General features: G+C 41.9%; 2 protein-coding genes across 2 annotated transcripts; one reads left to right on the top strand and one right to left on the bottom strand.

Annotated features, from left to right (window-relative positions):
• Positions 1 to 13836: 13836 nt before the first annotated feature.
• thap11 (THAP domain containing 11) lies at positions 13837 to 15761 on the bottom strand. The gene has a single exon (XM_083758168.1). It carries the CDS (start codon positions 15174 to 15176, stop codon positions 14268 to 14270), a length of 909 nt encoding a protein of 302 aa, XP_083614294.1. The 5' UTR covers positions 15177 to 15761; the 3' UTR covers positions 13837 to 14267.
• A 1464-nt stretch (positions 15762 to 17225) lies between these two features.
• LOC310854915 (putative sodium-coupled neutral amino acid transporter 8) lies at positions 17226 to 24910 on the top strand (the record flags this gene model as incomplete). The annotated part of the gene is made up of 10 exons (XM_083759676.1): positions 17226 to 17414; positions 18132 to 18330; positions 19018 to 19174; positions 20817 to 20921; positions 21070 to 21127; positions 21590 to 21704; positions 22337 to 22484; positions 24296 to 24498; positions 24624 to 24675; positions 24808 to 24910. The coding sequence occupies 10 exons, from the start codon at positions 17226 to 17228 to the stop codon at positions 24908 to 24910; spliced, it is 1329 nt and encodes a 442-aa protein (XP_083615802.1).
• Between the last annotated feature and the right edge of the window lie 685 nt (positions 24911 to 25595).

Below are 25595 nucleotides of genomic sequence, written 5' to 3'. Positions count from 1 at the left end.
GCCACCAGATCTCAACACAGTTGGATATTGATGGGGGCTTTTGCACCAACGCTAGACACGAGCCCACCAGCAACATCAACGGCGTGCCGCGGGTTCGACTCCCGAGCCTGACGGCCTTTGCTGCATGTCACTCCCCATATCTCTCCCCTTTCCTGTCTAATTACTGTACCCTATCAATAAAAGGCAAAAAAAACACCTCAAAAAAGAGAATGGTGTTCCAGCCCTCCAGAAGAGATCAACATTGTTATAGCCGTTAAAGTTCTTAAAGGAGCACTTCACCCATTTTCCCATATATCTTCATATAATTAATTGTCACGTTCTGTGACGTGTTATGTTTTCTTGTGTACCCTGTTCTTGGTTTTTGTTATTGTTTTACCTTTCTGTTGTGTTCCTGTGATCTTGATGTTTTGTATTTTCCTCGTTTCTTAGTTGCAGTTTTGCCTTACACTGTGAACCTTTATTTTGTAGTCATGTTTTGTGCCTTCCTGTCTGCCCCTGTAGTTCTGTTCCTGTCTTGTCTCACTAGTCCTGTGAGATGGCCACAATTTCCGTCTACTATGGGCACTTCCGAAACCTTCCTACATCATCAATAATGTTTAAATTATTATTAAGAGTTCATAACTTGTTTTTCAGAAAAAGAATATATCAGTGTTATATTGAATTGATAGATGCTATATTGATAGATAGTTTGTTTAATGCCCTCATCAATGTCTCAGTCTTGAAGCTACAGTATAACACAATTCATGACATGGCTCCAAATGTGCAGATAATCAAAGATTATTATTATCAAAGATGTTCTTCTGTGGAGACTGCCCTGCTCATCAAGAGGAACAAGACCTCTGACATCTCCAGATGTTCTTTTTTTTTTTGTTATCAAATGTTTTTTATTTTAAGACAAAAATCACAAGACACGTTAACAACATGAAAGACTTAAAGCAAACAAAACACACATAAAACAACACACAACAGCAAAAGCAAGGAACACAAAAACAAAAACAAACAATCCCACCCACCCCTCCCCCCCGAGACCAAAGATGCCACAAAATGTCATCACTTCAACCACTGTGCAATGAAAACAAAAAACAAATAATGATAATAACAATAATGATCAAACCATGCCCCCAACCAAATCTGCAATACCAGACCAAATCTCAACGTTTTCCTCTTTTGCACCATGCAATCTTGCTGTAGACATCTCTAGATAAATGATATCCAGAAAGGTCAAAGCCCATTGGCGAAATGACAATGTATGAGGCGGTTTCCAGTGCGAAGCATCTCCAGATGTTCTGAGTAGGGACACAGGACTGACTGTGAATGAACTTGGTGTGGCGATGAGCAACATGAGACCAGCAGGGACGTGCACACATAGACATCAAAGGGGACTTCAGCCCCTGCCCCCTTTACCCGTCTGTAAAACAATGTAAATGCCACTCCTTTCCTTTCCATGCCATACCATACCGCACCGCAAGGCAGCATTCCGGAGAATAGCTTTTTTTCCGAAGTCTCCTGAACTTGAACGCAGTATTTTGCGTTGAACTAATTTGTAGATATGCTTATTTTGCTATTTCTGTCCAAAAGTGTCCTCTTATGGGATTTCAGCGCCTGCCCCTCTGACACTCTCTGCATGTCCCTGGAGACAAATGGAAGCAGCTTGTGTCACAGATCTCGAGGGCACTCGATGGAGGATGATGATGATGATGATTGTCACGGGGCAACCCGTGCCCTATATATATATATATATACACATGAAACTGTTTCCTATAACAGGCAAGGACTATTGTTTTAACCTTTATTGAAATTGTAATCACTGATTGGTTAGTTGTCTCTCCTGCACTGCTGGTGGCATTTCCCTTGATGAGGAAGGGGCCAAGTGCTATGCAGGAGAGGGGTGTTTCTCTTGATGCTTTGAGTAATTGTCATTGTTCAGTGTTCATTCTGTTTTATACTTGTTTAATTGTAACACATTATTTAGAATGTTTAGGTTACTTGTATTCAAGGTGTTATTTATGGAAGTATTTATATTGAAAGTATTTATTGAGAAGAAATGGTGCTAATTGATTCTGTGTCCTGTGGTAGGATCCACTCCTATTTAAGGGAGGCTGCAGGGACAGAGAAGTTAGTTGGATGTGGGCATTGACACTGATAACATCCCTGAGGGAGAGCTACAGGGCCCTGTGTGATCAGGGTACAGCCTGAAGAGAGCTCTCATCCTGTTTGGGTTTTGTTAAGGAGTGTTGCCTAAGTATTTATTTATTTTTGTCCTTTATTTCGTTGCCAGTATTAGTTTGCTATTGATAATTATTGCACTGAACAATTCTGTACGACTGAACTTTTGGTGGAGGAGTTTTAGGGAAAAATAAAGACCCTTAAACTGCATTACTGACTGTTCTTGGAGCCTTGGCTGTTCGGGCAACTTCACAATGATGATGATTAATCAAAGATTATGCTACTGATTAATGAAAAGTAGATACGTTTACTCCTGTTTTAGCTTCTATACACAATTGAATAATTCAATCTAAATCTAAAATACATAATGATAAGAGAGCCGACTTTAGGACGGTACCCCCCCCCCCCCCCCCCCAAACCTCAAATGACGTCACATTGTAGGCTCTACAGAGCCGAACCGACTTTTATTCGGCTCTAAAATACGAGTATGAATCGGCCCTAACACTGCTGTGTACACCTGCTCCTGTGAATGCTCCAGAGTGAATGTGTGAATTTAATGATAACTTTTTTTTTTAAAGGCTTGGAACCCCCACGTCACTTGACAGGATGACAGGATGACAATGAATATGAATATGAAAAATGGCCCCCATGTGAATATGGTCATTGGCAGTCCGAGCAGTGTTGGCTGGCATAATCAGTGTCATCTATTAAAAAGCTTAAAAAGAATAACGTGCTCCTTCCACGCGCTACGTCCAACCAGGGAAACTCCCCCCTGTCAGGTGTAAAGGAGCAACTTGGACACTCAGGTATGAAGGAAGCATGAGTTCAAGTCCGTTGCTCTCCCCATGTCCCTCATATATGGGGACTAGGTTGGTGGAGGGTGTGTAGAGCCCAGGATCACATTAGATGATTGACACAGGGGTGAAAAATGAGTTACAAAATCGTGGGATAAAAATATATATTTAGAGAAAAAGCTTAAAAAGCTTTTGTACACTTCCATATATAGTTTGCTTTCACCAAGTTTAAGTATTTTTATTTGATTTCCATGCCAATGTTATATTATTCCTATATATGTTAGGCCTATATCTTATTGCTGTTATTGTCTCTCTCTCTCTCTCTCTCTCACACACACACACACACACACACACAAGCACACAAGCACACAAGCACGCACACACACACACACACACACACACACACACACACACACACACACACACGAACAATGATTTCATTAATGTAAGTGCAACCCTCCTCCATGTTACCGAAAATACCTGTTTGATCATAACAGTACAGAAAAAGACAAAAGGTGCGAAAGAAGACGAAAAACAATATCACATTGCACATAATATGACAGCCTGCCATATTGTATTTCAAGTATTTTCTTACATCATCATAATTATGCAAAGAGTGCACAATAAAACAGACACAAATACAGTACACTGAGCGTTAATTTAAATCTGAGAGTCATGGGTCAGTACATTTTGCAGCGTACCAATGAAAACAACAGTAGAAAAAGGCTTCCTTACTGAGGCAAAGAGCAAGAAGAGGCATCAGCATCGTCACGGTGCCTGGTTGGGACCTCATACTCGGTCCACTCTAGTCCAGTGGAACTATGAGTCTGACCTCAGAAGAATGGCTAGTTTGATGTGATGTTCCAACTGCCGTTATAACTCCAACACTGTTGATGAACCGAAGTGAATCCTGCCATATTGTTTGTAAATTCATCAGACTGCAAACAGTACAGCCATGGCACACGGGCATGGCAACCTATGGAGATTATTAGATTAACAATGGAACTCAATGTGACACGGAGAGCACACATCTGTTAATGCTGGGGAGGGGCATATGCCACAGGGCAAGCCGTGGAGAGCGTGGGGAGGGGCGCGCCACAGGGCAAGCTGTAGAAGGCGTGGGGGCATGCAGAGCGACAGACCAATGACAGCCACACATCATCGCTGGATTACAGCATTTTCATTCCGCTTTGCAAACGTTTATTTCAGTTATGACGATCGTTAAACTATTATTGGCATTATAGGTATAGGCTCCTGGCTCAGTTGTTATTTCTTGATCGTGTTCAAATTCATCAAACTGATTAAGCTACCTTTCTTTAATATTACTATTGCAGTAGTTTGTCAGAATGTGCCAAATATGGAATAAACAGATGTTTCAGGAGTATTTGCCAGATGGATTGTACTCCAGAGGGGATGACAACTTTCCCACCAGGGAGTATAGAGCCAAAACCTTTGGGAATAGCAGCCCCCACACAGAGAGATCAGATCCATCCATGGCTATGTGAGGCCGGCTTTATAGTTAGAAGTTAGCATTAAATCATAAGCCTGTGTGAGCCAGGGCCACAACTCTTTTGCCAAAGAATGAGTGAGAGAGGATGATTAACAGGAAACAAAATGGTCACATACAGAGTGACAGATGGGAATATGGATTGAAGAGGAGAAGGATTGAGCACAGGCCACAACTTCTGCCAACCTTCTACCTTGTTCTTCCCCTCTGCCAACTAAAAGCCCAACCTGTGAGCTATTGATATGCTGGCTGTCCCTCCTCCCCTTCTCCATCCAGATCCTGTTCCTATGCCCCATCCCCAGTTGGGCTCACACTGCCTGCATTAGCATAAGTACTGTTTCACATCTGTATACGGACACAGGAGGAATGAGAACTCATTGTTAAGCTGCAGCTTAGAACAACCATTAACTACAGAGTAATCTGCCTGTGAACCTACAGTACTACCTGGTATGACTCCCTCTCTCTCTCTCTCACACGCACGCACGCACGCACAAGCCTAAAGGTGAATTCCCCCTTGTCCTGTGGAGATATTAGGCACCATGGCACGAATTAAATGCCTGTGATTTTAACCCCGGTAACCCACACGGGTAGGCACACTAAAGCCAAACATCTTAACCACTAGCCTAAAGGGGAATTCTTCCATGGCTGGGGGAGATATTAGGCTTTTGGTCTTCAGGCAGAGGCTCTGAGCCACTCTGCTGTACATACAGTATGCAGTACACGTACGCACGCACACACCCACGCACGCACCATATAAAACATTGAGGCAATGATTGATGCTATACAATCATCACTGAAATCTACAAATTTGTTGACAGATGTTAAGATGGATGGCCATATTGATTTCATTTTAGCCTAACATACAAGTATATGTATCAGAGTAAACACTGTAGCAGAAAAAGCATGTCTAGGTTCTTGCATTCTTGGATGGAATGGATGAATGAATGAATGAAAATCATTGATGCCATGTTAGTTCATGAAACATTATAATACATGCAAAACGCACTGTGGTAAATGAAAGTCACATTTTTCGGCATACAACTCATTTCAAACTAGAAAAAGTGCCCTTCTGGGCACAGGTCTCCACCAGGTTATCCACAGATCCGTGCAGTTAGAGGTAAAAACACTTTTGGGCCAGTTATAGCGCCACCTTGAGGCTGAGTTGAAATTGTTCATGTGGCATTTCGTCCTCGGCCTAGTGGGAATGTGCGTGCACAATTTCAGGGAAATCACGCGATGTGTTCATGATTTGCAGCATTTTGTTTGAAACTGAGCACTCCTGTGAACTTTGGAAGCCAATCTTAACCAATCAGGATGGAGTCTGAGAAATCTGAAAGACCCGTTTCGTTGAATGGCTCTAGAGAGACTGTGTACTAATTTGCGTGATGTTTGGACAAAATCTGTAGGTGTACTGTGAAAAAACTTGTTTTGCACAAAGCGGCCTCCTGGTGGCGCTATAACAGGCCGTTCTGGAAAGTTTGGGGCAGAGGTTCATGGTTGGCATCCAGGGAGTGTGTGTGCAAAATTTGGAATCGACCGGGTTAACGGTGGCTGAGATTAGCTGGTCACGGACGGACGGACACACGGACACACGGACGGACGGAGTGCAAAACATACTCTCCCCATGCCTTCGGCTGGTGGAGACAATTAGGCTCACTTATATAATATATGCCAAATGCTGCATGTTGCACTTTCATTTGATAGAAATGTATAAAGAAAAATGTGGGACCAACCATGCTCAGCTGCTGTTTTGTATAGCCTGTATAGACTATAGACTACCACTCATTCATACTACTAAATATTGAGAAAATCAACTGTTGAGTATGCTAAAGAAGGGAAGGGCAGTATGTACACAGCCAGAGTTACACTCCAGATATGTTACTGTAAAGATATGTTAAAGACAGATAATGTTACTGTAAAGATAAGTTAAAGACAGATATGTTACTGTAAAGATATGTTAAAGACAGATACGTTACTGTAAAGATATGTTAAAGACAGATATGTTACTGTAAAGATATGTTAAAGACAGATATGTTACTGTAAAGGGATTGTATTGGGAATGGGAAAGGAACGTAGCGTTGTCTAAGTTTGATTGACAGCACTGGATTAAGGCATTATGCAACTCTGTTGGGAGTAAAAAATAAATCCAGGAGATTAGGATCAGTTAGATCCTCCCTCATTGCTCTCCATCTCATTCATCTATCCAGCCCTTTTAATGTAATAAAATGCATTATTCCTAAACGTAATTGTTAGGTGTTCAACCTATAGTTAAAGGGCAAATTTGCAGATTTTGCACCCAAACCCTACTTTAATGCAGTCAAAGACATAATAAATATGGTGTGTGTTTTTTTCCCCTGTGTTTTGATATTTTTAACATGATTTTAACGACTGTGACATTATAGTACAGAATGTCAGTTCTTCCTGGACTACAATGAACTACAACGGTCAGACTGGCCCCTCCAGCTGATAAATACTTAGTAGTCAAAGAATCACACCCATGTTCACATGGGTGTGAGCATGTGAACTCACTTCAGTGAGGGGCGCTAATATAGAAAAGTCTAACTCAGGTTGCTATGATGAGGTGATGTAATGGTGATGTAAAACAAACGGTGTCAAAGAAAACTCTCTTTATTGTTAATGGTATTTTGTGGTAATGTTTGTGTTAGGGACGAGATGACGTACATTTTCCTTTCATTGTCAATGGCGTTTTTAAAACAAACATTGAACTAAAAACAAACATTAAACCTGCATATAGGAGGGGCTAGCACCCCTCAAAAAGAAAGAAAAATAACACATTTACACCTGAGATAAGATATGATACAAAGGTGCGTGAGCAGAGCAGCTGATGTATACTGTGCACAGGGTTTAAAGCAAAACAAAATCCCAAGACTGAAAAAGATTTTTTGCTAATCTGCACTGATCTCATTAAATGACCCCTATGAAATCCTCAGGACTGAAATCCGTCCCCAGGACTGAGAAATTTAAGCCCTGTGTGCATGATAATATAAATATAATATGTTAGTTAAGGTGCTAGAAAAACTAAAAAGACAGAAAGTCAGTGCGTTGAACAGGGGATTAAGGTGCAAAATGTCAGTGTGTGTCAACCGCATAATCCACATAAAGTAGACTGACATTGGTATAATCCAGGTTCTAGAGAGGTAGTCAAAAGTCTTGACCCTAGTATAGGGGGGAAGGGAAAAAACTTGTTTTCTTATCTTGAACTCCCTTATCCCCTTCTGCTTATCCCTTCTTTTTTTAATGAAAAAAAAAAACATGCACAAAACAAATTTGATGTGATGTGACAACAAAGCTGATTCTGATTCTTTCTGACTCTGATATAATCCACGGGTTGGTCCAATAAGGAAGAGATCTGAGACCAGCCATGTTCAGCAGTCGGATGGCAGCCGGGGGAAAGCTGTTCATGAACCTGGTGATGCCACTCTTAATACTGCAGTAGGGCCCCTTGCCCGGCCGCGGTTGTTGTGTAGGGGGTTGAACAGTTTGTGACTTGGGTGGTGCTCACTGCTTGTCCTTGATGATGCGCTGGGCTTTGACTACACACCGCTTTTTGTACAGTTCCTGGAGCGCGGGGAGCTCGCCTCCTAAAATGCGCTCTGCCGATCACACTATTCTATGTAGGCTTATGTTCTCAGTACAGTTTCCATACCAGGCCGGCCCGTTACACAGCCTGATAGAACACCTTCAACTGAGCTGTTGTAGTCAGGGCTGGTAATCTTTGCCCCCATAGCGTATGTGCCGTGCGCGCAACATTTTCGTGTTGTTCCGTGTTTTTGAGGGGCACTAATAGCCCCTGCTATATACAGGTTTAATGCTTGTCTTTAGTTCAATGTTTGTTTTGTAAACGCCATTGACAATGAAGGGAAAATGTACGTCATAATGTGTCGTTTACGTCATATTCTCTTTATTGTTAATGTCGTTTAATGTTTGTGTTGGCACCGTTTGTTTTACATCACTATAACCTAATCAACATGAATTAGACTTTAATATATTAGCGCCCCTCACTTCACACGGGTGTGATTTTTATCATCTTTTTTTTTACCTAGATTTAACAAAATCAATGGCCAATGAAGTACCCCAGGAGCTGTTCTGCGTGGTCCTGTTTCCCTGAAGGGCCCCTGAGAGCCAAGGGCCCCTGGGCCACGGCCTCACTGGCCCAATGGCTAATTTGTCCCTGGTTGTAGTACAGCCTGAGGATGCAGTATCCTACTCTGAACGTTGGCGGGGACTGGGGAGCCAGTCGCTCCTGAGCCTTTTTTTCCCTCACATATGTGGTGTGTCTCCCATTCGAGCTCCTCCTCGATGTGTACTCAGAGGAACTCGAACTTGCTGAACCTTTCCACTGCAGCACCGGCGACGAGGATCGATGTTAAGGGCAAGGTTGTTCTCCCGGCAGTGCTTAGTGAGTTGATCTCTATATAGACAGACTCGTCGTCATTATTGACGATTCGACCTATCACTGCCGTGTCAGTCATATAGGAGAGGGCTCAGCACACATCCCTGGGGTTCTCCAATGTTGAGGGTCAGATATGATGCTGCCCATACTCACCACCTGGTGTCAGTTTGACAGGAAGTCTTTTTTACTATCCAGTCGCACATGCTTGCGTTTGGGTGTAGCCCAATAGGTCTCGTAGCTAGTAGTTTCTGTCAAGTTTTGCTGGGACAATACAATGGTGTTGAATGCTGCTAGAGCTGTAGTCCACGAACAGCATATGTACATATTTGTCCTTCAGCAGCTTGTTGTCCAGTTGTCCACGTGTGAGGGGTTGCTGTGGACTGTGGGGACAATATCGTCATCTGTGTAGTTTGTTGTTAGTAGGAATGAAAACAAAGACGCACCTCCGGAAGAGGAGGGCTGAAGGAGAGTGAACAGGCCAACATCCGGTCTCTTACGCCAGGGCTCCACTGGGCGCGTCTGCGGCGCGTCTGCGTCGCGTCTCCGTCAGTGTCGGGAATGTGCCCTTTTAATCAATGGAGGGTGGCTCCACTGCCCGCGTTGCGTCGCGTCTCCGTCACCATAAAATTGAACCGGTTCGTTTTTTGACGCACGCACGCGTGACGCACGCGTGACGCAACGCGCCCAGTGGAGCCCTGGCGTTACACACGGATGCAGGCAGTGCCCCCAGAGCAGCAAAGTTTTATTTTACTTTATTTATTTTTTGCCGATGGGTTCCCTAATTAATTTGTATCGTGTCAAATATTAATATTGCTAGATGGTGTTTAAATTATCTTCTAAAGTTATTGTGGGAGTGTCACGGTGCTCGGCCCCTTCACTGTGAAGGTTATGGTAGACCATTGGTAGACAAGGTAATTGACACCTTAGAGCAGGGGTTCTTAACCTGGGGGTCACCAAATTATTTTGGGGTGTCCCCAGATTATTTTATTTTTGCAACTGAATAGCTAGAAAATGGAAATTAAGAGTTTACATTCATAAACTTAATGATTATGGATTCAGTATTTATTTCTGATCTATTTTCTCTATTATTAAAGTTATTGTAGCGGGCAATTTGTATTGTATTGTATATATATATATATATATATATATATATATATATATATATATATATATTATATATATCAAAAAAGAGAAAAACCTTCCAAGGAAGGGACTGCACACTCCAGGGAACAGAGACAGTGCTAGCACCTGACGAAGCTCACGGCGAAACGCGTCGTGCTAATAAATATGATGCAGTAAGTTGTCCGTCTCTGTTCCCTGGAGTGTGCAGTCTTTTCCTTGGAAGGTTTTTCTCTTTTTTGATGTCTATGCCTGCTAACTAGACTTGCACCTCCTACGGGTCTTGTGCAGGAGTCCCTTTTTTGTCTCATGTATATATATATATATATATATATATATATTCTGTACTATGAAGTCATATTCAAAATATCAAAACATAGAAAAAACACAAAACCCACTCCACCATCATGTTTACTATGTCCTCAACTTCATTAAAATAGGATTTGGGTGCAGAATTGTCAATGTTGCCCTATGAAGGGATATTACACTTAACATCAGGCTTTTATGAGTATAGGCCTACCCCCAGACAGTTTTTAAGTTGCTTGATTCAGTATTTTGATATTTGATGATTTGATTTGATTTGATCAGACATGCCCCATACAAACCCATTGTAATTTATAACTCCATTTTAAACATGAAAGATTCATCGAAACATCCGTCCTAGGTTCTGGTGACTCATACAATGAATACGTTTTAAACTTGTACAGGAAACCAAATGACAAATTCAACCTAAGATTTCAGGCCTACTACTTGCTGAAGAAGATAATGCCTTCAATTCCAGGATACCGCAAATAATCCCATATGATGAAATGTATGTGTGTAGTCCAGTGAGTCCACGATAGATAACCAACCATAATATAGAGAATTCACTCTAGTGATGAGTCCCAATTCACAATGTTTAGCGTTGTTCTGTTATGCATTTATATTTGTACAGAGGGTACACAGTCAAATCTACAGAGTTAACTTAAAGGCATATCAGTTTCAAACAGTTTGGGGTCATTTTATACTACTATTACTATACTATACTATTCTACTCAGGAGTAGCCCAGACAGTTTTTAGGGGAAAGAAATCATAAAGAATTAATCTGAAAATGTGGCCTCTCATGTATATTAGGAGGGACGTACAGTATTAGCTGCTGGTACTAGCTTGCCATGTGTTTACACACATGGCAAGCTAGTACCAGCAGCTAATACAATTATAATTAATAATGGATTTAGGTTCGCTCAGAGCCATGGGAGTGCCAAGCATAGACAGTAGTCATTAGTCAACAACAGTATTGTCAGTTGTCACATTGGCACACAGAAATCTAATATTCATTTGATTAACTGCTTTGCTGCGCACACATAACTGCTGCCTGCCATGTTTTTACCCTTCTGCAATGTTTAACTAACTGGAAAACAAAGCAGTTCCATGCCCCTTTAATGATAGTTTGTGACAGTGTGACTAAAGGCCTAGTCATACTCCAGTTTTAGTTAGGTAAGGTGACCATTGAAACGGTGGTTAGTAAAAACACAGAGATGTGTTCAGGCGAGCGATGTGAGTCGCTTGACTCACTTATCACCACGGTGTGACGCCATGCTGTAGTTTCCCAAGCACCACAGTAGTCACCTTATCACCTAAAACTGGAGTATGAATTAACCTCGCCTCACCAGGCTTTCCACCTCGGAGGAAAGCCTGGTCTCCGTTACAAAATCGATGTGTGAACCGGTCTGGAGCGGATGATATCGCTATACATCAGGGGTTTTCAACTGATTGTGAACCAGGGACCACCACTCTGACTTAGAATCAACCCGGGGACCACTGTTGTGTTGGGTGAGGATATGGGCTAAGATTAGTGCTTTTGTAAGTTAACACTTGCTATGCATCTCATGTGTATACATCCCACTTTCTCAACCGTTTACTACTGGTAAAATGTCCTAATAATAATGACTCAACCAGACAATCCGGTGCACTTCCCCCTTCTTGAGATTCTACTCCCTTTTTCTGTTGAATTTCTTGAACTCCAACTTGTCACTGTCAGTAAATGACTACATGGATGGACTCATCATAGGTCACCAGGTCATTCAGTTCACGGTTTCTCAACTAGTGGAAAGAACATTTAAAACAAATCAACAAATCCTACATTACTAAATGCATGGTCAGGGACCACATGCAATACCTCCACGGACCACCAGTGGTCCACGGACCACCTGTTGAAAACCCATGCTATACATCATGTTGTAGTATTGTTTTGTAGTCATCAGGCAGGAACAATCAATCGAAACTTCCTTTTCCCTCAAACCAGAAGAATAACAATAAAAGCAAAAAAAAATAGTTCCTGCCTGACGACTACAAAACAATACTACAACATGACGTAGCGATATCATCCGCTCCAGACCCGGAGACATAAACCCGAAAAGGAATGCTGCCCAGGCTAAGTATGAATAGGCCTTGAGTCTCCACCCAAATGGCAGGGACTTCATGCTATTTCTTAGGTGCCATTCTTGGACAAAATTGCAAAGTTTTATTTTTACTTGGATAAACTGTATACATTTCAACAACATACTTGGTATCATAAACCCAAATGGATATCTCAGAGTACCGGTACATTATCAATTGCATCTCAGACAATAACCATTGGTTAAACAGGGTCATATATGTACCCTGGGTTCTAGGGATGTACCTATGAGACATTCTGACCCATATCGATATCCGATATAATTAATTGCTGTTATAGCCGATAACCGATATCTCATTCTGTATTAAAAAGGCATTCTGGAAAAGTCTTATAAACACTGAATTTGAAAAAGCAATGATTCTTTATTCCAAAAATAGGAATGCCCCATTATTGAAATGTTGGCTCATATCCCAACACAAACAACTTGAATGTAGTATTTTTATTAAAAAATGTTCCAACTTGTTGACTCTTTTGAAAGCCTCTCCAGAAAACACTGATATAATTTGTAGTCTTCATCGTCACAAAAGGCATTTTCAGGCTTTTTCAATTTATTTTTCAAAATAATTATTATAAAATAAGTGCTAAAACCGACATATTTACCGATATATTGGTTTAAGGCAAATATCGACCGATACAGATATGTTGAGCGATTATTGCCCATCCGTACTGGGTTCTATGTTCCCCGTTTACGTTATTGTTTGTTTTGCAGATGGGATTCCCAGATTGATGTCAAATTAACAATATATTAATATGTAAATCTTTCCCCCTATAAGATACAGTATATCACAAGGAAAACTTGAGAGATTATCCGTTTCCATTATAGGACAGATAGAAAATAACTATACTTGACCAGCATCATCCCTATTCTGTGGGGAACATTCACCAAAATTAGCCAATCTACAAGCTCACAATGCATCACAACGTTGTGAGATTGGAGAAATTAGTCTGAAAAAGATTGCACCAACTCAGGTCCATTTAAGTATAGAGTCTAAGTGGGTCAAAATGAAGTGATATTGATTAATTTCAAATAGTATCAAAGTATTATGAGGCACACTGGACTAATGGCACGGCACTTTGAGAAACGCTGGTTTAGAACTCTGAAAGTGTACAAATGGACCTGATTTCCTATTCCATTTGTACACTATGAGTTAAATTAATATTTATATATTTATTTTATACAGTGTAGATTGGGTTCCCATGGATTTAAAATGTTGTCTTTGTTGTGGTCCATAAGATAATGAAAATCAAACTATAGTGGAACTTGAAATTCAAAGGGTGAGAAACAGTCAACAGATATAATCAAGAACAGGCCTATGTATATTATGAGATAAATAAATTATTCAGGATGAATCAGCTATATTTCAAAATCAATTTTACTTCAAGATAATGTGTTTGGAGCAATCATTCATCACAAAGCCATGTCAAGTTACAATATCAGAAATTATTGTAACGTTCATTTCATTGCATCAAGCACTCAAGGACAGGGTTCAGGTGCAGTCATTCACCTTCTGGTTGCTAAAAAATATTTGACTGTATACAGGCACATCAATCACAGAGAGGATAAACAGGCCTGTGTTGTGAGTTTTTTTACTAACAGCTAAGTAACTAGCCAGAAAACATGTTACATTGCCTAGTAGACGAAAAGAAGTTGCCATCTCTGCTATTGAAAATAAATTGTCGACGCTCATAAATGTATAGAAAATAGGACTAGCTCTGGTCCATAGCGTTAGAAGAACTCCTTCTAACGCTATATGGACCAGAGCTATCAGATTCCGTGGTGATAATATTATCCAGTCTGAGTCTATCATCGGCTAATTCCTCCTGTTGTGTCAGATGTTTTTCCTGTTAAGATTAACGGTTGTAAAAGCCCCCCCCGTCGCCCCGGACAGCAAACGGTCCCTCTCCCGTAGCTCTTCTTGCAGTTTGGCCTCGGTCACACGAAGCTGCCGGATGGTGGCTTTCATCTCCTTCATCTTCACCTCCATCAGCGCGATGATGTCCCTCTGCTCATTGAGCTTTCGCAGCAGTTCGGCCGACGTGGTGCCTTTGGTCAGCGAGTACGAGTGCTCCAGGGGGTTGCTGATGAGGTATTCTAGGTCTATTGCTGCCGCCGGGACTTCGCTGCTGCTTATTTCCACCAGATGGTCAGTGGCGCTGGAGGAGGAGACCGCGGCGGAGGAGTAACGGCTTTTGACCGGGCTCGACGACGACAGGACGGGCGGGTGCAGGTTCTGAGTGGTGGCACCCACGTACTCTCCGTTCTGGTCTATTTGCACGACGATCTCGGCGGTGCCCGTGGCGGCGTTGATCACCGTGGTGGTGGCAGCCTCCACCGCGGCTTCCACGTCAGCCTCGGACACGACGCTGGTGATGATGATCCCGGTGGGCACGGGACCACCAGGCATTAGAACGCCACCGACAAGCCCCGGCGCGGCGGACACCTTCTTGCCCCTGCCCCGACCCCTCCGGCTCTTCCGCTCGTTCACCCCCCGCAGCGGAAACAGGGTCGGCACGCGAATATTGTAGGTTTTTCTGCCGCCGACGAAGTGGACGCTGCAGACCCGGTGTCCCGTCGTGGGCTGGAAGGTGCTGAAGCAGCCGCTGACCCCGGCCCGGGAGATGTTCTTCAGCCAAATCTCCCTCTGGGTGCTGTCCTTAGGAAATGTGTAGAAGCGGAGCTCTCGGTCCCGGTGCGAGTTGTTGTAGCAGCCGGGAACACAGCACGTGAATCCGGGCATGATCGTTTCGGTGTTAGAACCGCTATCGCTCGTATTTTTGGCGAAGTTTTTTGTTATTTTTATTTTTATTTCGTTCTTCTTCTCCGCGTTGTTATCAAGCTCTCCGCGGCCTACAAGGCTACAAGCGGAACTACACGTCCCACAATGCTTACAACTTCCTGTTTATATTTCACCAAGATAGCTGTTCTGTTTAATGAGGCGATTTACCCCGTTTTTTACTCACTGAATACAAACTGCTGTTATTTGGGGTTATTGTGTGCTTTTATTTTACTTTGGTTTGATCCTGATTTGTCTAGTTATTCTCTAACGCCAATGGCCTAGAATTTGAACTACATCTCCCATAATTCTGTCTGCTTAATGTGTATTTTTGTTGAGGAAGCTACCGCCACCTGTTGGTCATATCCTGAAAGAATACAAGTTCCTGTAGACTAGAGACTATCCCACGTAAAGAATGTAGAATCTGTCTTGACATTTGTGCTAAAAGAAATAAAAAAAGTTATAATGTGTGTTCAAATTAGTTCACATAATTCCATGTGATAGAGAGGAAACAGTGTTGCGTTATGACTTCGTCGCTATTAACACGAGTAAAAGCCACCTCTGCTAACACAGTTTGGGTCAGAGTAATTTAAAAATGTTGATGCTGCCATTGTAATTTTTGTAACAAATAAATGACTTGTCTTAGATGCAACGATTAGGCTAGTCTACTTTTGGATTATTGCACAACATTGACACTTAATTTGCAACTCTTAAGCATTCTTTCTGTAGGACTACAAGGATAAACTATCAACCTTTTTGTTTTGCGTATATATGTAAATGTTTAGCAACTGTAGTAGGCCTAACCAGTACCACTGCCGCGATAAGACACCTGTCAGACACAGAATGCACGCGTTTATTGCATTGTTTACCGTGGAAAAAAGTTGCTGGCAGCTGCTACTACCTTTTCAGTGTCAAATTCAATCCCACATCTCCATATTTCCAAAATGACAATACTCATTACGAATTCGTAAACACAAATAAAAATCTCATTGCAAACTGAAAAATGTTCTTTATATCAGTATTGCCACTTGTTAGTCAGTAAGGGTAAAGCTTGACCATTGAATTGTCCCTTAATTATGTTTACAGACATTTGTTATAAAGTAAAAGGCACATGTCTGTTCTTAGCTTTGATCCATGGCCCTTAAATGCCCTTTGCTGCCGAGAGCTATGGACCAGAGCTAACAAACTTGTTCTTTAAACTATGCACATGCCATTGAATATATGCCATCCTTAATCCTTTCATCAGTTGCGGTGTAATTATTACTCACTCTTTCAAATCAAATCAAACTTCATATCTTCATATCATGTATTTCATACAGCATGTGCAATCCAATCCGATCGCTTCACAGATCAAAGAAGAATAAAACATTTTAGAAAGATTAATGAAGAGGAAAAGTAGGTAATCGTCACAATATAAATATAAAACCCTATAAAAATCTATGGGCAAAGGCAATGCTAAAATGGTCATTGGCCATTGGCATTGTCAGCCAGTGGATTTATTAGGCTCTAGCTAGTCTTCCCAGAGACAGACACTGGGGGGGAGAGAGAGACAGAGTCAGAGACAGAGGGAGAGAGAGGGGGGAGAGACACAGAGAGAGAGAGAATGAATGAGAATCATGCTAGTGACAAATGTTTCACCATGCAGTGATATGTTTGATCACCCAAATGTCTAATTAGAATACTGCGAAATGTTGTCTCGTGAGTCGTGTGTGTACTGTATAGGGGGCGGGCGGGTGGGGGTGTCTGTGTGTAGGAACTTAGGAAGGAAGGCTATATATATTTGCAACATTTATTACCGCCGCCGTTTCCCGAGTCACGCTGATGTGATGAACCAAACAACAGGCATGTACTTTGGAAAGCTGGAAAGGAAGGCTCGCAATTAACAAGAAGAATAGCCTACAGGTGCCATATACATTTCAATTAGTGAAATAATTGTCAATTACGGGTCTTCAATCTTTAGGCGTTGACAGGTCCTGAACAACAGGACAAACAACAAAGACCCTTGGTCTTAACATGGAAGAACTTGCTCGTGAAAGTATCAGCCTGCTGGCCAGGTCTGCATCCCACGCAGAACCACCACGGCTCGGCTCGTTCGGCGCTGTGTTCATCATGCTGAAGTCTGCCCTGGGCGCAGGGCTGCTGAACTTCCCCTGGGCCTTTCAGAAGGCTGGAGGTGTCAACACTGCTATTGGCGTGGAACTGGTGAGTGAACCTATCAAAGTGTCGGTTAGTTTAGAATAGACCAACATTAAAAACTATACGCGAATATGAAAATGAGACAATGCGAATATAGGCCTAGGAGGCCTAATATCTTTCTGATGCATGGCTGGCCACTGTCTGTCTGGAACAGTCAGTGAGACAGTGACAAATCAGTAAAGTTTGAGCTGTTCTGGTCCTGGGAGCTACTAGTAGCCTACAGAATGAGCGTATAGGGACTGAGTATGGATAGTAAAATGGTACAATAACCTTAAATGCAATGCATTGATTTGATTGTGCTACAAAAAAGCTATCACAACTTAAGTGTGTGAAGCCACTAGCCAGCCTATGTTTGAGATGGGGGATTGCTAACGGCTAAAGACCTGTTACCATTCTCTCTCCTTGGTGTGAAAGAGAGACCTCTTTTCACAGGATGGTTCTAATGAAGGGCCCGGGTCGGGGTCAGGGGGGGCACCTATAAGAAAACTGCCCAATGATAGAAGCGCAGAAGTTTCGATTAATTGTTAACTGTTTAATCGAATAATTTCTTAACTGATTAATCAAAGATTAACTATTAACTGTGTGTGTGCGCTTGATTTGTTTAAGGAACCCAATTCTCGTCCTATGCGTCTTGTTTTGGGTTGTGATTTGACACTTAATCGAAGCTGAATTGAAATTGATTACTCGCTGCATGGGTGATTTTCTATTCTCCTCTACCCTCAGGTGTCGCTTGTATTCCTGATAAGTGGCTTGATCATTCTGGGCTATGCCTCGTCCGTCAGCAGACAGAACACCTATCAGGACGTAGTGAGCGAGGTGTGTGGGCGGACTATAGGTCAGCTGTGTGAGGTCTGCTTTTGCTTCAACCTCTTCATGATATGCGTGGCCTTCTTGGTGGTGGTGCAGGACCAGCTGGAGAAATGTGAGTGGTTATTATTTAGACCTGAGCTCGATTCTACAAAATGTCTTCTAAATCCTGCCAGTTTTCTCACTGGTGCTCAACCTTTTTCATGTCAAGGACCCCCAGAATTATCTGTATTTGGCCACGGACCCCCATCTGAAAATATGTTGTTCCAGGGACCCCCCAGAAGCAAAGATTTGAGTAAAAAATGTTCGCTCTGAAAGAATATATTCAAAGATTTGCGCCACACAAGCTCGTAGCGCGGCACTTGGTGGCGCACTATCAGCTTGTCGATCTGCTATTTTTCAATAGCTGAAGCATAACATAATGCTTAAAACACCAAAAGGGGTTCCTGCCCAAAATGGGTTAATGAGACACATGAAAAAGTAACTTGTATCCCCCAAACTGGGAGAAATCATCACTTGGATCTCGTTGATGATGTCCTCAGAATACTTCCACAACCAACCTCAGGCACAGAATATCACACACAGCCTGTAAACTTGCCCAACTGTGGCATGATATGGCATAGGCCTAGATATCGTGATTTAAATCAATTAGTATTTAATTTAGTTATTTACTAAAGATATGGGACACCGTCTGTATGGACTTTTATAAATATTTCACAATTAAAAACATTAACAGGAGTTTAGAACAGACATTTTTTCCCTCCCCACTTCAGAATCACACAATGTCCTTGTTCTCCTCCAGTGTGTGTGTCTTTGTATGAGACTGTGACCGGGTCCAGCGAGGGAGAAGTTCCATATTTCTGGTACACAGACCAGCGTTTTCACCTCTTCATAATGTGCATCGTATTCATCCTGCCTCTGTCCATCCCCAAAGAGATTGGCATACAGAAATATACAAGGTAAATCATTAATTATTGTCGGATCACCCTTTTTGAAAAGAAATAGATGTTAATGACGTTTAGAAGATTTAGAACACTTTCCTGGGGGTCTTTATCTGTGTAATATGTGGTTTTAGATGTGATGGACACTGGGCTCACTTCCTTCCTGGACTACAATCCCCATAATGCTTTGGTGCACTGCTCCTCCTTGTGGATAGCTAGGACAAATAAAGAGGATGGTGCACAGAGGCGCGGCCTAGGCTCCTGCGGGAGGTTTGCACATGCTCAGTGTAAACAGGAACTGCGATGACGGAGTGTTCCAGCAGAGGTGCTAGATAGAAATCTCATAACTTGTGATGTAAATAATGAGATCCAGAACAGTTGAGAATTAAACAGCAGCCACCCTTCCCTTTTCAAATGTTTTGTATCATCCACAGCACTTGAATGAACAGTATCCATGTTCCTTTGTCATTTCACAAAAATGAAAGTTTGGCACAAGTTTGTACTAAAGAACATGGAAAATCCACAAAAGAAAATATACAAAAACATTAACATTTAGTGAATGTACTTTATCTTTCAGTCTGTTATACACAACATTTTTCCACAGTTATGAAATTGATATACTTAAAAAAAAAATCAACTTTGTACTATTCTCTTTTTGTGATATCCTTTTTATTATTTCAGTTCAGTGTCAGCACCTCTGTTGGAACCATAGACTGTAAAAAAAATATGGACAAAGCGTTACCCGGGTCTAAGGCCCAATCCCAATCCACTCCCTTGCTGACTCAATGAGCCCTCACTGACTTAGCTGCGCGTTCATGTGAAGTCTGCGAGGGCTTGAGGGATGTCCCATTTTAAAATCGGTAAGTCAGTGAGGGCTCAGCCCTGCCCCTTTATGTGCCCTTTGCCAAAGTCAGCGTCGATGCTGACTTTGGCAAAGAAATTACCCACAGTTCATAGCTTTACCAGTGGAATGAGGGGGATCCTCCGAACGTCAATCATTTAGCTATGCAAATTAGTTATGTATCGCGATTAGAATGTCAACAAACACAATAGTGCTTTCTCACTGTTCTCAAAAGCAGACGGAATGGAAGGATATAGGCTATATATTTAATAACAATAATAAGGGAAACATGATGAGAAATGACTAATGAGCAAAGTAAAATAATATGGAAATGAAATATAATATAATGCATATTATTATATATGAATATTACAACTCATATCACACAGGAAAGTGTATTTATTAAACTAATAATAAAACGATCAAATACAATGGGCCTCTATGGATGTGTATATATATATATATATGTGTGTTTTTTTGGGCCCAATGACAGCGCCACAACAGGCCATTATATGAACTTTCAGGAAGTCCCGATTTCCTTAGTGGCTTCACGAAATATCTGTCTGACTCCCCCCCTGGTTGGAACACTCTATCATCGCAGTTCCTGTTTACACTGAGCATATGCAAACCTCCCGCAGGAGCCTAGTGTCCATCCATGACATCAGAGACACTGGGCTCGCTCCTAAAATATTTAAAACCACATATTGCACACAAAAGGACCCTGAGGAAAGTGTTCTAAATCTTCTAAACATCATTAACATGTATATTCTTTTGTCCCCTTGCATTTAATGCTACGTAGTGATTTTCTCTCATTGTAAGTGTGTTAGGTACGTTGGCTGCAAGCTATCTCTGCGTGTCAGTCATAGTCAGATATTACCTGATGGAGAGTCATACAGCCATAATAACCCCTGAGCACAGCCAAGGGTCAGTAACGGGTTTTTTTTCTTCTTTTTTTTGGAATGCATACGTGTGAGACTATCAACAATTATTGTTATAGCAGCATTATGACATTATTACTATATTATATATTATTATTGTTTGTTAAATAATAACTGTGTTCTGTTATTTTCAGCATAAGTTCATGGGCTTCAATGTTCAGTGTTGTACCAACCATCTGTTTTGGCTTCCAGGTAATACTTTAGGTCTTACAGGAAATGTCAGTCTTATCACAGCTTCAGCCCTACTGTATATTCTACATAAACACAGACAATGTTTCTATTAATTACTTTATTGTAGCACGGTTGATTAATCATAGACTTTGAATTGGACTTAATCAACATGGACTTAATCAATGTTCTCTCCAGGGACTATTTTCAGCTGGACGTTTCAGATCAATCCATGCTTCTTTACAATGTACAAAACACAACAATAATGTCATTTTGATTAACCAAAAATGAGTGCACAATAACTATTTATTTAATGTGATGGATTACCTATTAGCTTCAAGTGGGCGCATTTAAATGTACATGCCGTACTGAAGAAAAAATACAATCTTTCTTGGAACACATCATACTGTATGTCTGATAGGGTAGCAGTACCATGTCATCCTTTACAGAGGTCAGAATAATAATCTGTCTGTCTGCATGTTTCAGTGCCATGAGGCCTGTATAGCCATCTACAGCAGCATGGAGAATAAGAAGATGTCCCACTGGGTGATCATCTCTGTCATTTCCATGTTCTTCTGTTTACTCATCTATACACTTACTGGTGAGCTGACTCCTAAATGCTCAATACGGTTGGCTTCAATGTACAAAACCTGCCTCTCACATACTCTCTTCACATCGGCACCTATGTTGTAAATCTGTTAATGTTTCTACTGCTGAACCTTATATGCAAACAACTGCATTTGCTACTACATGGTATTGGTAACCTCAGGCACTGTGAGGCACATACCTATTCCGCTTTTTGTAATGTAGTACATCATGTAGTGTACCTTATCAAGTACACACCTATTACTATATCCTTATGGTCCTTTTATAACTGCCTTGCCATTGTCATGGTGAATATCTGCAATACCTGACTGTATTTATTTCTTTACCGTTCTAGTATAGGAACATTTGGATTAACTGACCTGTTTTCTATTCTGCTTTCCTTGCTCTTCTTTCCATCTCTAAAATGGTCACCCTGGCCTGTTTATAATGAAAAAGGGCCCACACAATATCTAGGACAAGCAAAAAATATAATTTTACCAAACGTCATTTTGGGCCTTTACCAAACGTTGTTTTGTCCTTCAAATGTACGTTGGGGTTAACCTCTTTGGTGTGCATCAGCCCTTTTTTCAATGTTGACCCACCTGTTTATACCTTTTAACCTGGGATTGTTATTCTCTTCATGGACAGGTGTGTATGGATTCTTGACATTTGGACGCACTGTGGCCTCAGATATTCTGATGTCATATCCAGGAGATGATGTGGTTATGATCATTGCCAGACTACTGTTTGGAATATCAATTGTAACCATCTATCCTATCATTTTGCTACTGGGAAGGTAAGCACCGATCTGCACAGATTAAGCATTGTATGTAGCCTACTCAAAAGGAAACTAAGCTGATTTTAGCTAACTGAGATGTGTTGTTTTGTATAACTAGTCCATATCCAGGGATGTGCACACACCAAAACTATCTGCAGACTTGAGAGCGCAAATGGCACTACAGATCTGCTAGCCAGTGGCAAAATATGCCAATCAACTGCAAATTTGGATAATGATCAAATCGGCTTCAATCAATTCTAAGATATACCAACTCACTTGGGAGAAAAATACAGAAGAAAGGCCATGTAATTCATGCATATGCACTTCATTAACCACCCACATATTGGCGCATGTCTATATAGGCTACTTGCTATGCGTTTAAATCAGAGCCATGCATAACTTTGCACTATTGAACGAGCTCTCTGGTGTCTCTGTAGCCCTCAGCCATGTCTCTGTAGCCCTCAGCCATGTGTCTGTAGCCCTCAGCCATGTGTCTGTAACCCTCAGCCATGTGTCTGTAACCCTCAGCCATGTGTCTGTAGCCCTCAGCCATGTGTCTGTAGCCCTCAGCCATGTGTCTGTAGCCCTCAGCCATGTGTCTGTAGCCCTCAGCCATGTGTCTGTAGCCCTCAGCCATGTCTCTGTAGCCCTCAGCCATGTGTCTGTAGCCCTCAGCCATGTGTCTGTAGCCCTCAGCCATGTGTCTGTAACCCTCAGCCATGTGTCTGTAGCCCTCAGCCATGTGTCTGTAGCCCTCAGCCATGTGTCTGTAGCCCTCAGCCATGTGTCTGTAGCCCTCAGCCATGTGTCTGTAGCCCTCAGCCATGTGTCTGTAGCCCTCAGCCATGTGTCTGTAGCCCTCAGCCATGTGTCTGTAACCCTCAGCCATGTGTCTGTAGCCCTCAGCCATGTGTCTGTAGCCCTCAGCCATGTGTCTGTAGCCCTCAGCCATGTCTCTGTAGCCCTCAGCCATGTGTCTGTAGCCCTCAGCCATGTGTCTGTAACCCTCAGCCATGTGTCTGTAGCCCTCAGCCATGTCTCTGTAGCCCTCAGCCATGTGTCTGTAGCCCTCAGCCATGTGTCTGTGTAACCCTCAGCCATGTGTCTGTAGCCCTCAGCCATGTGTCTGTAGCCCTCAGCCATGTGTCTGTAACCCTCAGACATGTGTCTGTAGCCCTCAGCCATGTGTCTGTAGCCCTCAGCCATGTGTCTGTAGCCCTCAGCCATGTGTCTGTGTAACCCTCAGCCATGTGTCTGTGTAGCCCTCAGCCATGTGTCTGTGTAGCCCTCAGCCATGTGTCTGTTTATCCCTCAGCCATGTGTCTGTTTATCCCTCAGCCATGTGTCTGTAGCCCTCAGCCATGTGTCTGTTTATCCCTCAGCCATGTGTCTGTTTATCCCTCAGCCATGTGTCTGTAACCCTCAGCCATGTGTCTGTAGCCCTCAGCCATGTGTCTGTAGCCCTCAGCCCTGTGTCTGTGTAACCCTCAGCCATGTGTCTGTAGCCCTCAGCCGTTGCAGTAGTCTAACCGGGAGGTGATACATGCATGAATGACTAGGTCTGTATGGGTTAGAATGGGTTTTAGTTTGGCTATGGTTCTGAGCTGGTTAAAAACTGACTTTTACAACACTACTGATTTGTTTATTAAAATGTTGTGCCGTGTCAAAAAAGACTCCCAGGTTTTTTTAACAGAGCTTTTGTAGTTTGACTGCAGGGGGCCGAGTGATTGGGATAGACGGGTGGTTGAGGTCGTTGGGCCAAAGATGATTAGTTACCGTGTGTGTGTGTGAGAGATATATCTTACATTTTGTTTGTGTGCATGATATAGATCCGTGATCCTGAATTTGGCTCTGCGCATCCATCGCAATCGAACGGGCGTTGTCACCCGTGCGTTTGAGAACCGGTGCAGAGTGATCCTGACTGTGATATGGATCGCAGTCACACTCCTCATTGCCATGTTTGTCCCTGACATGGGCGAGGTCATCAGTGTGATAGGAGGAATCAGTGCCTTCTTCATCTTTATCTTTCCTGGTATGAAAGGAAATTGCACTGTAATATACAGTATATGTGTGCGTTACTATGGGTTCACATTTGACACACAAGCCTATGAATGTAAATTATGTAATAATAAACATTCATATGCGTTTGTGTTACAGGTCTCTGCTTAGTATTCCTAATGCAGTCAGAGCCGGTGTCTCCAAGAGTCAGGTGAGAGCGCACATCATGACCGTTATGCACGCTCTGTGTTTTACAGTGAAGAAGTGCAGAGTGATAATTATATTTGTATTCTTTACAATATTGATTTGTTTCTTGCTCCCCTTCATCTATTTCCTTTTCCAGAATGCTGTTAACAGGGTGGGGTGCCGTAACAATTGTTGTTGGGGTCTTCATTTTTGGACAAAGTACGACTATAGCTGTGATGGAGATGGTCCACAAATTCTAAATTCCTTCACCACTGTCGACATCAAAGCCATTCACAGCAGGATACCACATTCTTTTTTGCACAAATGGATTATGCTTTGGTCAAAAATCTAGTCTATATTCTAGTTTTTAAACTTTGGGATGTGCAATTCTTGGTAAAGTATTTCTCATGGTATGGCTCTAAATATAATGTGATATGTTGGATAATATTCAATTTTTGTGATGTACAAATGTTGATCTAAATAGATTCTTGGCAGACAATCAAATATAATTGATTCCTTGAAAGAATGACATATACTGTATATACATTTATATATGAGAGAAGAGTAGCTACAATTGAATTGCTCATGTATACAATCTCATTTACATAAATAATGTATAAATACACTTATGTATGCTTTAGTAATTTATTTTCACTATTATCTATAAAATAAATGAGCAAATTCTTCTATTTATTAGTTAATTTATAGTGTGCTTTTAACGCTTGACTAGTGTGTCATGCAGCAAAGCAATGCCAGAGGTCAGTGTTGTGCCATGAAAGCACATGGCAGTGTAAGTACACCTGTAATACCAAGATGGAAAGATAGGTTACAGTTCTTACAATGGTGGTGATGCCAATGGCTTTTATCACTGTTGGTAGAATCCTGGTATGTCAAAGGCATTCAGGAAATGGAAAATAAAGATCCTGTGTTCCAATCTTAGATATA

This window comes from Protomyctophum parallelum (assembly GCF_964188405.1).
Source record: "Protomyctophum parallelum genome assembly, chromosome: 2".
Classification (NCBI taxonomy): domain Eukaryota; kingdom Metazoa; phylum Chordata; class Actinopteri; order Myctophiformes; family Myctophidae; genus Protomyctophum; species Protomyctophum parallelum.
The sequence above is the reverse complement of the archived record's forward strand: the minus strand, read 5'-3'. Positions and strand labels throughout refer to the sequence as shown.